The sequence below is a fragment of the Aptenodytes patagonicus genome, chromosome 21, assembly GCF_965638725.1.
Source record: "Aptenodytes patagonicus chromosome 21, bAptPat1.pri.cur, whole genome shotgun sequence".
Classification (NCBI taxonomy): domain Eukaryota; kingdom Metazoa; phylum Chordata; class Aves; order Sphenisciformes; family Spheniscidae; genus Aptenodytes; species Aptenodytes patagonicus.
In genome coordinates, this window is record NC_134969.1 from 4,209,188 (window position 1) to 4,222,434 (window position 13,247).

General features: G+C 48.5%; 1 protein-coding gene across 4 annotated transcripts; it reads left to right on the plus strand.

Moving 5' to 3' along the window:
- Nucleotides 1–342: 342 nt before the first annotated feature.
- On the plus strand, nt 343–12,377 carry MTFR1L (mitochondrial fission regulator 1 like). Of its 4 annotated transcripts, none has more exons than XM_076357545.1 (7): nt 594–716; nt 1,762–1,866; nt 2,581–2,690; nt 3,563–3,774; nt 6,837–7,149; nt 9,665–9,869; nt 11,331–11,392. In XM_076357545.1, the coding sequence occupies exons 1-6, from the start codon at nt 702–704 to the stop codon at nt 9,837–9,839; spliced, it is 930 nt and encodes a 309-aa protein (XP_076213660.1). In that variant the 5' UTR covers nt 594–701; the 3' UTR covers nt 9,840–9,869; nt 11,331–11,392. The 4 variants fall into 4 exon arrangements, with proteins under 4 accessions (XP_076213664.1, XP_076213660.1, XP_076213662.1 ...); XM_076357547.1 differs by having other exon boundaries at nt 6,873–7,149; XM_076357549.1 differs by lacking the exons at nt 594–716; nt 9,665–9,869 and adding an exon at nt 343–393 and having other exon boundaries at nt 11,331–12,377.
- Nucleotides 12,378–13,247: the final 870 nt, after the last annotated feature.

Genomic DNA, 13,247 nt, shown 5'->3' on the forward strand with positions numbered 1-13,247 from the left:
GTCAGCGAGGGTCCTGGGGGGGGGAAGCGGCCCCGCGCGGTTCGGTGCCGGTTGGCGTGAGGGGCCGTCGTGGCCCGGCTGTAGCCGCGCTTGTTAAACCCATCCCACCACCCTCGGCCTCCTCCAGTCTTTGCCTTCTCCGGGGCGGGGGCAGGGTCGGGTTTGGGGGAGGTGGGCGGCGGGAACGGCTCGGTGCGAGCGGGGGCCTGTCCCTCGCACCGGGGCTGCCGCCCTCGGGGCCGCGCACGCCATCGCGTAGCCCCAGCGCCTCGCCCGGGGCCCCGGCGCATGCGCGGGCGGCGCCGGAAGCGCGGGGGGGGGGGCGGGTTCTGCTTCCGGGTGATGGCGGCGGAGGGGCCGGGAGCGGGGCCGAGCTGCGCCGCCGTCCCTCGGGTACCGGCGGGGCCTCGGGGCGGTGGCAGCGGCGGGGAGCGGGGTGGGCCGGGCCGCGCCCCCGGCGCCGGCCGAGGGACGAGGGCTCGCCGCGGGGGGGCGGGGGGCGGGCGCGGCGCGTCCCCGGGGGCTCCGTGTGGGCCGGCCCCGGGGCAGGCAGCGGGCGCTGCCCGCAGCGAGCCACTTCTGTCTTACAGTGAGAAGCGCCGGCGCGGCGGGGAGCGGGGTAAGATGAGCCCGGTCCGCGCCCGCGGGAGCCGCAGCACCCAGCGCTGAGCCCGCCCCGGCGGCCACCGCCAGAGCCGGAGATGGCAGCGGACTCCGTAAGTGCAAACGCCGCCCGAAGCGCCTCCCTCAGCCGGCCGGCACCCCGGGCCCCTTCCCCCCCCCCCCCCGGGGCCCTTCCTCCCGCCCCCCCGGGCCCCTTCCCCCCCCCCCCCCTCGGGCCCTTCCCCCCCGGCTCTGCCGTGGCCGGTAGCCAGAGGGCCGTCGCAGCAGTCAGCGCACTGCCAGCTCAGAGATTCGATTTAAAATGCGCATCAGGAATTGTAAATTGGACTGCGTAAGACCGACGTTCAGGCATCGTGCGCGTAACAAGCCCCAGCGATAAATACAGTGATGGATTTGTTGGTGGACTGAGCGAAATAACCTGTTTGGATTCCGGTTTGTCATTGTGGTGTTTGCTGTCCGGAGCCTTGTGCTGCCTCCTGCCACGAGAGGCTGTGACGGCCGTCAGACTGACAGAGGGAAGGACGGTCAAAGGACAGAGCACTTCGCCTTTTGAATCCCTTTCAGAAGTATCCAGAGATCGCTGAAACATCTGCTGTTTCTGACAACACCCTCCGAGGCTGTTCATCAGCCCCCGGCTGGGATAGGCATTGAATGCACTTGTCACTTTGCCGTCGTCCAGGAAGCGTTCGCAGTCTCATCAGTGCTGCTTGTATTAAAGATCATGTGGAAGCGAGAGCGTTCCTTTAAAGGAGACCTTCTTCTGATTTAATTTTTCTTCTGGGCCCCTCACGTGATGCTGTTTTCCTCCTTTTGGCCTGTTTTCATTTGGAGCTCAGTGTCTGTTACTGAGTAACTGACTCTGACTTACTGACTAGTTTTCAGTCCTGAAAATGCTACACCCGTGTTTAAAATGCCCCTTAGTAACTGGCTGACTTTCGTGTACGTTCAGCTGAAACACAGTTTTATGGAATGAGGACCTTAGTTATTAGCAGGTTCCCAATTAAAAGTATCACTCAACAAATAAAAAGTCAGAGATCAGAGCTCTTGAGTAGATTGTATAGGACAATTTCCAATGTAATAAATTTTAAGAAGGGCAACTGATTTGAAATACTAATGATTTCACGTGGCTTCTTGCAGACGATCCCCATCTGGCAGAACAAACCCCATGGCTCAGCACGCAGCGTTGTCAGGAGGATCGGGTCAAACCTCCCTTTAAAACCCTGTCCCAGGGCAACCTTTGAGGTAAGGGGACTCGTGAGGGATTTGGTGATCGCGTGTAGGAAGCCGCCTCTCTTGAGCAAGACAAAGCACTGTCACGAGCTGCTGCTCTGCCAGCCACGTGCCTGCAGAGCTGTATTCGCAAAACTCGTAGCGGTACAGTTAATTTTAAGAGGTTTTTTATTATTTCCTTTTTTTTTTTTTTTAAATTCTGTTCTTGTAAAGTGATCATTGGCACTTTGAGGAAAATACCTCCTCGAATAGTGCCTATGGACTGGGTTAGCAAGCTAGAGGAGGCAGAAACATGGAGTTGCTGAACCAGTGCTTTGTTGTGTGACCTCCAGCAAGCCACGTGCCCTCTGGGCCTGCGTTTCCTAAACAGTAAGACAAGGTTTACGGAAGCGCTTACGTCACTGTTTAAGCTCAAGGACAGCGCTGGGACTTGTAGTGGCAAAGTGTTGCACGTGGCCTTGGCAGTGAGCTAAGCGATATCGAGTATCCCTTCGCTGCCTTGCTGTTCAGTCTCACGGAGCACAGTAACACCAACGCACCCAAAAACACGCGCGGAAGCCGACACACGGAAGCGCAGTGTTTCCGTAAGCCAAATGGTGTTACTGTCACACGTCTGACAGATGCAGCTGCCGACCTGGTGCAGAGGAGAAAGGCTCTGACAGCACATCTGGGGCGGCTTCAGGAGACGGGACCGCCCTCTCCTTAATGTAACTGTCGTCTTCTTAGGCTCTACCGAGCGTTTCGGAGCTCTATTTAAATGACGTCCCTCCGGTCCCCACCTTGGCAGACATTGTGTGGATAGCAGCAGATGATGAAGAAACATATGCCAGAGTCAGGTTGGTTTCCTCTTTGTGTCTGCTGATCCTTATTTTTATATTAGTTATGAAATAACTGTTATTTCACATTTTTATATTAGTTATGAAACAACTATTATTTTAGTTTATTTCACGTAGCGTAGGCCAGACATTGATCAAATGCTCACAGCTTCCAGTCCTCTCGAGGTCTGATGCGGTGCCTGTTGAAAGACGTTTTTCCCAAGAGACAAGGGGAAAAAAAAATTGGACAAAGGACCCTGGGAGGAATTCCTGTAGGAAGTGCTAAGAGCCTGTGCCATGCCGTATTTTACTCACGGAAAGATCCGTGCAGAGTAAACCCCCCTGATCCGTGGTATTTTCTGGTTAGAAAGCTGAAGAGTTGAGTTCTCCTGGGATTGAAATGTTCTTCCCCCAGGAGTTTGGTTCTGGTCAGTTGAACTTTTGTCCTTAAAGCAGGGCAATAGTAATAGGTATCTTGTGAAAGATAAAATGGACTTCGAAATCAGGGGCAAAAGGTAATGGGTAAGTGACATTTCCCACGTGCACCCAGCGCACTGCCCGGCATGGAGGCACAGTTACCGGGAGAGAAGTGACTTGAAACCATGTGAGCACGCCCAGGCTTTAGTCTCTGCTTCTTCTCACCACATCTTGTGCCGTTGGGTCATGATTTCTGTCACAGGCTCTCTGTCCCTTGTGATGCAGAGAGAGCACATACAGCGGCACAGCGCATCTGTACGGCGGTACATACAGTGGTACGTACAGCGTAGTGGCACAGAGGCTTAATTCATTGTGTTGAAGTCTGCTGTCCTGAGGTGGAGGCAGAGCGTTGCCGAGCGTTGTTGTCACGGAGGGGGCTGGATCTTGTAAATGACCAACAGGTTTTTGTCCTGTAGAAGTGACACTCGCCCGCTGAAGCACAAGTGGAAGCCGAGTCCCTTCACCGTTATACAGCGAAACGCTTCAGTCCCCAACCTGAGGAAGCAGGAGGAGAAGCTGCTCGCCTTGAAGAAACCTGGTTTACCAGCACTGAGCCGAACAACAGAGCTCCAGGATGAGCTGAGTCACCTTCGGAGTCAGATAGCTAAAATAGTTGCTGCAGAGTCAGGTAGGAACATAATGAGGGGTTTTTGTTGAAGGAGAAGGGCTGAATTAGTGAACCGTGCCGTTTCCTCCATACAGAGCAGACTTGCATGTTGTTTTTCCAGCAGAGCTGTGGCTCCCATTGGTGGGATGCCGTCTTTGGTGTCAGCTCAGTGCTGGTTCTGTGGTTAGACGTTTGCATCTGTTTCGTTGGAGGCGTCCTGCTTGTTTTTAAGAAATACCAAGTGCTGCTTTGTGACTGCATTCGCTGCATTTGATCTGGAGGCCGACTCTGATCTCGAGCACCTTGTTTCATGAAAACATTTGGTGTATTCTTGCCGTTCCTGCTCCGAGTCAGCCATGAGCGAGAGGGTTACGTCTTGATTTGGGTAGGAACGAGATGTTAGCGTCTGTTTCTTCTGTGAAAATGACAGTGCCATTTCTGTAGCAAATAAGGTATTTGGGGAAAAGCCTAGCTGAACTGATCTATTTATTTATTTCAGTAAATTTGTATGCAACTAAAAGCCACGTTTTAGCCACAAAACTGAACCGTGAGCAAAGACAACTTCTCTTCCTTTCGTGGCTTTTCCTGTATGCTCAGCTCTGAAAACATGAAGATACTTGGTAGGATCCAAATCCCAGTGGTCCTACAAAGCTTGCTGCAGCAGTGGCTGGTTTAGAGTGTGGAAACTAGTAAGGTAGAAACACTTTGGTGGTATCTATTTATGGAGTGTTCAGAAGGCAGAGTTGTTGATCTCCCAACTCAAAAACACTGAACAGTTTTGCAAACTAAAGGAGTTTAGTCCTTCTTGAAGACAGTTTTTCTTAAAAGCTGCGTTTCTTGTACGCAGAATACTTTTGCCAATAACCAAGATGACAGCTGTATTATGGCTGCTTTCAGAGGAAAAGGAGGACCTATAATTCTTCCCATTAAAAAAAAAAAAGACAAAACAGGATTGTGCCACACTTGAAATGATACCAGGCGGGTTAGTTCCTGTTCATGATGGGCAATAGTGGCTGACGAAACCTTCCTTATCCTACATCTGAAAGCAAATATTTATTTTTAATTCCCAGATTGCTACTTTGCGCTGCACTGCGTAGGGTGTGCACGAGACCAAATCTCTCATGATCTGCGAAAGACGACGTGGTTGTCTGATTATTGTAGCCCCGAGGGACTTGCAGCTTTAATGACTGCTTATATTTAGTCCAGCTATCCATGAGCCGTAAACGCATTTGAACATGAAACAGAGTTGTGGTGCTTGATTTAGGTGAAATGCTGGTTTCTGCATGAGAGATTTGGGGTTCTTTTTCAGTTCTGTGTGATGGTCAGTGGACTCTAAGAATTTATTTGATATCAATAGTGTAAATATATATGCCACCACGTGAGAATATATATGATGAATCTATTTGGTATCAATAGTGTAAATATATATGCCACCACATGAGAATATATATGATGTTTTTAGCACGTGAAGTTGTATTTAGATGAGATGGGAGGTTTCTTCACTTCCATGGTAAAGGGCTGCTGTGAGATAATGCACGTGCTGGTGTGTCCTGTCACGGTACACGGGATCCTGTACGCCACACGCCTCGACTCTTACAGCAGCATGGTAAAATGAAGCCGCTCTGGGGGTGAGGGAGCCACGTTACCCTCGACTCTGCAGGGAATAAGCGTAAAACAAGGCATCGCAGATGTCCCCTTCAGAGAGGCTGCGTGTGTCCTCTTTCTTCTTTATGCAAGATCAGAGGAACAACCGAACTGAAATAAAGAGCAGGGGAAATTGGGTGATTTTTTCCTTCTAAGTTCTGTCTCAGCTCTACAGTTGCTGAAGCTGCGTGCTAGAAAAGTCTGTTTTAATTCAGGGAGAGTAATAACGAGGAAAATTAGAGACCCAGATGGGAGAAAAATGATTTAATCCTTTAATACCTTTTTTTCTCCCTCTCTACTCAGCAGTGCGCCTGGTTGTTATCAGCTGGCACTTGAGAAGAGTTCTTATTGACTTCACGTCCTCTAAGTCAATAATGGGGAACCGTGATTTAGGGCCTAGCTGTAGCTCGGTAATCTGATGAAGGAGGTAACTATTTAGCAGGCTTATTTTGGAAAGATTGATGTCAGAAGAGAAATATTGTGCAATCTGCTTTATTATACACTGTTAGAGAAATCCCTTAATTGGAAATTGATAACTATCTACAGGTTTACTCTTGAGGCCAAGGGCATTAGTGCTTTAAGGTACAGTTTGTTTTCAATACAGGAAGGTTCTTTCGAGGAGGTGTGCACTAAGCATGTGTCTGGGTTTTTGGTTGTTTTCCCTTAGTGTTTTACACTGGAAATCTCTAACTCATTTTCACTTAATAACACTCGGAATTTATATAGCTGTTCTTATCCTCGCTGCATTTTAAAGCGTGAACAAATAAATCCCATCTTCCCTGTGGAACAGGTGGATGCTATTCGCGTTTTACAGACGGTGGTGGAAAGCAAAACAGGTCGAAATGCCTGCAGTCACAGAGTGAGTTGCTGTGACCGTCTAGGGTAAAATGCCGGAGCTCCTGAACCAGCTCTGCATTCTCACCAGGCGTAATGGTTATGAGGGAAGGAGCCTGAAAGGAAAAGAAAGGCAAGCAGTTCTCAAGGCGATGAAGAAAAAGAGGAGAAAAGTTAAGACAATTAAGACCTACATTCTGACACAGGCTCCCTCTGTGACCCTGAGCAGAAGCTAAATCTCTGTTCCTCCATTTCTTATCTGTAAAAACAGAAAAAGTAAACATTACCTGACTTCTGCAGGGACGGGGCGCAGCATTTGAACTGGAGGGGTGATACGGTGATGGGCACGACAGGAACGGAGACACATACGGGGGTTGGTGGGGAAAAAAGGTACTGGAGAAGGTCTCGTGTTGCAACATGGTGTCGTAGGAAGCGGAGCAGACATGGAGGGTAACAGAGAATATGATGAGTTTGTTTTCTCATAGCATGGGGGAGGCTGGCTGGTGATGCCTCTTGATTTATATTCTGTTGTTCTGGGGGGAAAAAAAATACCTGCATGGTTTGGTGTTAGTTTATCTATCCATCTATATTGTTTTCTTTTTCAGCTTCTGCTTCATTAACACCAGATTTATTATCTCCAGGAAGTTCAAACGCATCTTCTCCTTTACCCTGTTTTGGACCCTCTTTCCAATCTACAACTTCCTTTGTCATTAGCGATATCACAGAGGAGGAGGCAGAACTCGAAAGCCCCGAGCTCCCGTCAGTCTCCATGCTTTGTTCTGCAACCTCCGAGTGTTGTAAACCAGAACCAAAGGATCCTGACGAGGAAGATTCTGTGTCTCTTTCAAAGGCCAGCAGTTTTGCAGATATGATGGGCATTCTTAAAGACATTCATAGGATGAAGCAGAGCAAAGACTTGTAAGTGCTTCCTGAACTCTCTTGATTTTATTTTATCGCTTTTTTTTGTCTGTCAAATCATTGCAGACACTGGACGTTGCATTCACTGCTTGTTGGTGCTGCTTTATATTCATGATTCACAGGGGGGAAATACCTGTTTATAGCAGAACTTGCTAACACTTAATGTTTCGGGGCGGGGGGGGGGCGGTTAATGATGGCTTACCTGCCTGGATAGAAAGCAATGGAGGGGAACTTAAACCAATTAGCACAATGTTTGGCTGCTTCAGCTTGTTCACCTGAAAAAAAGCTTGCGTTTGCCCAGATGAAAACCAGAACCATAGGTACTGGCAACCGTCAGAGCGAGGGTCGCGCTGCTCCCTCTGCCTGCAGTGGTTCCGGGTGCTGGTGCTTAGACCATCTTGCAGACCCAAGCGGTTGGGAAGCTCGGCAGCTTTTCCCGGCATGGCACATGCAGGAATTAACGCGCGGAGCTTTTCAGCTTCTCAGCTTTTGCATCTGGCCCAGCTCTGAGCGTGGGCAGAGTGAGTTTTCGCTTGTCTCGTGATGAGTTTACACATTGATCATGAGAGCGCCTCAAGCTGCTGACATGCCAGCTGCTGCATGGCCGAGACAGGACTCTGCCCGGCTGATAAAGCAGCTTCTTCAATGTTGGCTGTGCTGCCTCCGTTTTCCGTGTGAAATCACAGCGATAAAGTTCAGTTTCCACATTTTTCAGCCTGAAGATCTATCCAGCCATTATGTTGTGTGAGTAGGATTCCTGGCCAAAAATAATACGTTGTGTGATGGCTGTTCGCAATTTCTATGCCAAATTCAGTTTAAAAGAAATTAAATTCTCAGCACTGAAAAAATTATATAGTCAAATGAGAGAAATATGTTCAGCTTGCATCCAGAATGTCAGTACGGTATTACACATCCGTAATTCACACAGGATACCCTTTTGCTCTTGTTTTCCTCAGTGTTAAGTATTACTCAAAGCTTAAATGCTCACTTGCTTTATATAAATGCCCGTAATCTTTCTTGGGGGCGAGTAGAATTTGTGGACCGCAGATGAAGTGCTCCTCTTCTTTCTTCCCGTCTGTGGTAAAGCAGTGCCTTGGGCATCCAAAAATAGTTCTGCATTGTTAGTCAAAGGGGGAGAGAATTCTCAAGAAAAACACCTGCTGTGCCTGTGACTCGGCCACGTTGGCTCGGCAGAGGTTTGGGTTGGGCTTGAGGTAACTTCCCTGTTAAGACCATAACTGTGCCATTCTAACGGGCATTCAGTGGCTCTGTTAAATCCAGAAAAGCTTGCAGATGCTTCGCGTTGTGACGTGTCATGTTTTAACTTGATCAGAAACCTGTGTACCTCTAGGACTAAGCATTCACGTGTAACAATGTAATTATCGATCTCCTAATTAGCGCAGACTGGTACGTCAGCCTTCTATGGAAGCAGACTTTTCAGGGTAAGAAAACTGCCACCGTCTGTGCCAGATGAAGATAGGGAAACGTGCATTATTCAGGGGAAAAAACCCAAAACCTTGTACAAATACAGATTATGGTAGGGAAATCCGAGGCATTTCCTAGCCACGCCTGGATATGCCAACAAGGCTCCTGCCGGCACTGGCCGAACCACGAGGAGCCAGGTGCTGACTGGGGGGGGGGGGGGCTGTGAAAAGCAGCGTGTAGGTGACAGGGAACGTTGCAATATAATGGGTCACAACTTGACTTCCATTTCCTCGACGGAATGTATGAGAACAACTAATAATGGATGAAGGTGTTTGATCTCGCTGTTACCCTGGGAGAGAAGCTGTGTGAATGAGCGGGAGGGAGGGATGGCTTGCGCACAAAGAAAGGATTTACCAACAGCGTTGATTCTTTTTAACGTTACAGGAGATGGGGGGAGAGCAAGGATTTTGTACTGTGGAATACTTGGGGGGAAGGGGATAGCTGCCCTCCTCTCTGGGGTACAGTGGGCAAAGGAACTGGATCGCCGGGACCCCTTTCTCCCCTTGTGAGGGCTTGACTGATTAGCCGGGAGCTGGGTCACACTTGCTTCTGCTGCTGCTGCTGCTTGCGTCAAGGCTAAGAACACTTTAATAGAAAAGCTTGAGTCTGTTTCTTGCTGGAGCCGAACCGTTTTCCTCTCATCTGTTTCCCTATCTCAGCCTCTGACTTGCCTCCTACATGCAACAGCGACGTTTTAGGATACGGTTATTACAGCTTAATTAAAGCTGTTTGAAGGATCACAGATAGCTGAAAAATTACATTCAGTAATTCACTAATGTTCATTACTTCATGAGCTCTAATTCCTAGACGCAATCCTCTAGTGTCGATGCAGTTGTGTGAGCAGCCCGATGCTTCTACAGCTGCGCTCACCTTGCGGACGTGCCGTTAGGTTACGCAGAGCAGTTGTGCGAGTGTAGGTGTGCAGCACTCGTGACACCGAAGAGGATCGTGTACTCTTTAAGTGGATGAAGGTACCAAATGATGCTTAATGAGATAACTACATAGATGCTTCTCTGATGCTCCTATTTAGGACTTGGTGCTTAAACACAACCTTGGAAGCTTCAGGAATGAGTGAGAAACGCTTGCAGGAATGTGCGTGTTTCAACAAATGTGAAATAGAGCCTGTGAAAGTGTCTGTGATGCCCTCTGCGAGGGGAGTGGCTGAGTGGTGTGCCTGCTGGGCCCTTCGCTCAGTGTGGGGTTAAAGACAGGTAGCGTGAGGAGCTGCTGGGACTGTGAGTACACTTTCACTTGTAAGTACTACGGTTACGGGGCTGAGCGACGTGATTTTGCCATGATTATTTCCTTGGCCCTTCGAGTGGCTACAAAGGGCTGAGCCACTGAAGTTGAATGCTGGTGCTCCGCGGTCTGCTGCTGGTTGTGCCTCGCTGTAGGACACTGTACCCCTTGGTAGGAGATGTTCCTTTTCTCACCCCGCTGTGGGTTATCTGTCTCTTCACTCATCCTGGGAGAGCTTTTCCCTGTGATCGGCACAGCTCGAGGCTGTGTCGGCGCTGTCTCTCCTCACTGCTGTTAGTGTCGCCTCCTCCTCTGGCTGCTTCGGTTTCCCCCCCGTCCCTCTTCTGAGGCAGCTGACGGGTACCTGGGTAACTCTGAATTCTCAGGTTTGCCCGCGTGGAAGGAAGGGTTTGGGGAGGGCTCCGGACCCCGTACTCTGATCTTTCTCTGCGCCCTTTTCAGAAGGAACAGTTCTGTCTGGATGAACTCAAAGGCATGCTTCTGGCTACAGAATCATCTTCTAAATAGCGATGCGTTTATGCAACTGTAAATTCAGAACTTGCATCAGAGAAATCTGACATAGCGCTGAGGGTTACCCGTGAGCAGCTCAGTGGCATCTTACACGGCCCACTAAAAGCCTTCGCTGTTAATTTGAGAACAAGCCCCTCCCAAACACATGTGGAAATACTTCAGGGGGATTTTTTTCTTTTAGGAATGTTTAAAACACCCATAATGTTTTCTGCCCAAGGGAGGACTTCAGCTATTAAAAAAAAAAAAAAATTAAGCTCTAAAATTATTATTGCAGGTTCTAAACAAAACCGTAGTGAGTAATTCATGATAGCTGAGGAAAAAGAACTGGGTTTTGGCTTCCTGTAAAATAAGCTCGCTAACACTGCTAACGTGAACCGCTTGTCTGAACGAGGCAGGATGCTTCGATAATAGAATGCTGCAGAAAAACTCACGTGCAGTAGCTAAGTGGAGGGAAATGTATACCAGCCCTCCTTTAAAATACCTGTCATTACCCATATTTAAATATGAAAGCATATAGCCATTGTACAGCAAAATTCATGAGGGGAAAAAAAAAATAGTTCCAGGACTTGAACTCAAACACCACTTGTAGATTTATATTGAGGGGACGTAGGCTGTAATTAATGAAGTTTTATTTTACTTGTTATTAACACAGTTGAATAAAAATTATAAAGAGCTTTGATGCTGAGATTTTCGGGATACCCCTTGACCCACAAAATGAGCTCCAGGTTTTCCAAGCCGCCATGAAAGGTCTGAATTTTTAGCTACTTTTTGTTGGTTTGTGGTGGTGGTTCTGCACCTCCCCGACTTGCGACAAAAGCCGATGATAAAGGCTGCAGGAGAATACTGAAAAGGCTCTAACCAGAGCTGTAAACCATCGATTTTGGCACTCCTCTGTACTAACGCACTGTGCTTTTGTCCTGATGTAGAACCCGAACTTCAATGAAGGAGGAAGACCCTGCCGTTCTTATAGCAGAAGTTCTGAGAAGAAAATTTGCCCTCAAGGATGAAGATCTGGCCCTGAAGGAGAAATGATGTTACTGTCGTTAAAGTCCGTAAGCAAAAGTGTTACGCTCCCAAAATTTTCTCCACAGTAGCTGCCTTCCTAAGGATTGAGCCTTTTGCCTCTTTTATTAATCAGAAATGGTTTCTGCACTGGACACTTACTTAGGAAAGACCCTACGGATTTGATGTGTTTTCCGTGTGTTTGTTGTTATATTTAAGAAAAAACTTTTTAAGAAGATGGAAATTCTTTTCCACCTGTATTTTGATGTTGGTTATTGATAAGGATCTTCTGAAGGGTGCAGTGAGTGCTGCTGGATGACGTTCTTTCTACCTACAGTTTTCCTTAGGTTCAAATTAAGCATTAACTGATAACGTCCTTGTTACAATAGAACTAGTTACCATTTCCAGTATAAAGGGATGTCAGACATCCCGTCTTTCTCTGTTCCGAGTACGGCACAGAGCTGCTGAGAATAAGCTCATGAACGCTTCCAGGTCTTCAGTGCTGAGGAGGTTGTTGAATCACGGGGGTAAAAGGCGTCTTCCCGGTAACTGTCTGACCCGACGGCAGGATGAAGCTGCAGTCAATGATCAAAGCGCTCAGTCACGTCTAAGGGATGCTGCCCTGGGTATTCCTTAACTCACAAATTATCCCCGCCGTTGCATGACAGAATGGCCTTAATTTCTCGCCAGTAATTTAATGTTTCATGAATGGTCCTTGTATTCAGATAATGTATTTTATTTAGCATTCAAAAGGTCTATTTATTGAACCACCGATGCTAAGAACCGAGCACCCGCCACAAGAGCTGTCATCTGAGAAAGGGGAAGAAGGAACTTGGCATTGTCTGTGGCTACAGCTCTCACTAACTGAAGAGGTTTCCTTCAGCTACACGTTCTCTGCAGTGTTCCTCATGGCTGTATTTAAAGTATGGGGTTTTTTCTCCTTTCTATAAAATGGAGCCTTAATAAGACAATGGTTGTCCTTGATGTTATTAATGCGCGTATGTCCAAACATGGCAGCAGTGGTGCTTGTATCTCGGGGAGGCTGGGGGGGGGGGGGGGGTTGTGTGGAATTTCAGCTGCTGCAGATGAATGTAGTCAGATGCCAAGGATTTTCTTAATCCACCAGGCCCTCAGCCCTTGAAAAATTAAACCATCATCCCCACCTTAAAAGTGAGAGAGGAGGCTTGTGTTGCCTCTGGCCACCCAGCGAGCGAGAGCAGAAATAGCATCTACGACTTAATCAGTTTTAGAGGGAGTTGCCACAGCTCTTCCCCTCTCAGAGGGGCACCGAGAGCCACTGGACGACGCGATCGTTCCCCCTCGGTCCCACCAAGGCTCCTCTGCATAATGATTTGGTGGGAATACACCTGCCTACGGAGAAGATGGAGCTGCAACCAAGAGTCCCTGTCCCTGGACGCGTGCTCCATGCGCAGGCGGGATATGAGAGCGTATCAGAGCGATTAGCTTCTGGGCTATGACATAACGCCAGTGTGGTCTGTTTTAGTATTCTGGCCCAATGGGAAGGTAAAGACAGCTTCAATGGCAACACTTACAGTGTTAAAGACATAGTCCACATTCAAAAAAAATAAAACCAAAAGGTTAAAAAGTGCTGCTGACAAAGCAGGCGGCTGTTCTGGAGCGCGATCACGGTCACAGATGGACTCTGCTGTCTGCTGCTCCTGACCCCTGGGGTTTTTGAGCAGCTGGTCCCTGCACTTCAAAACAGATAAAATCTAAAGCACGCCCACCCAAAACGCTGCGCATCCAAAAGCGGGGGATTATGTTGAACAAGCCCTACAAGCAGCGTACGGGAAGTACCACTGCTGTTAGCGAGACCTGGC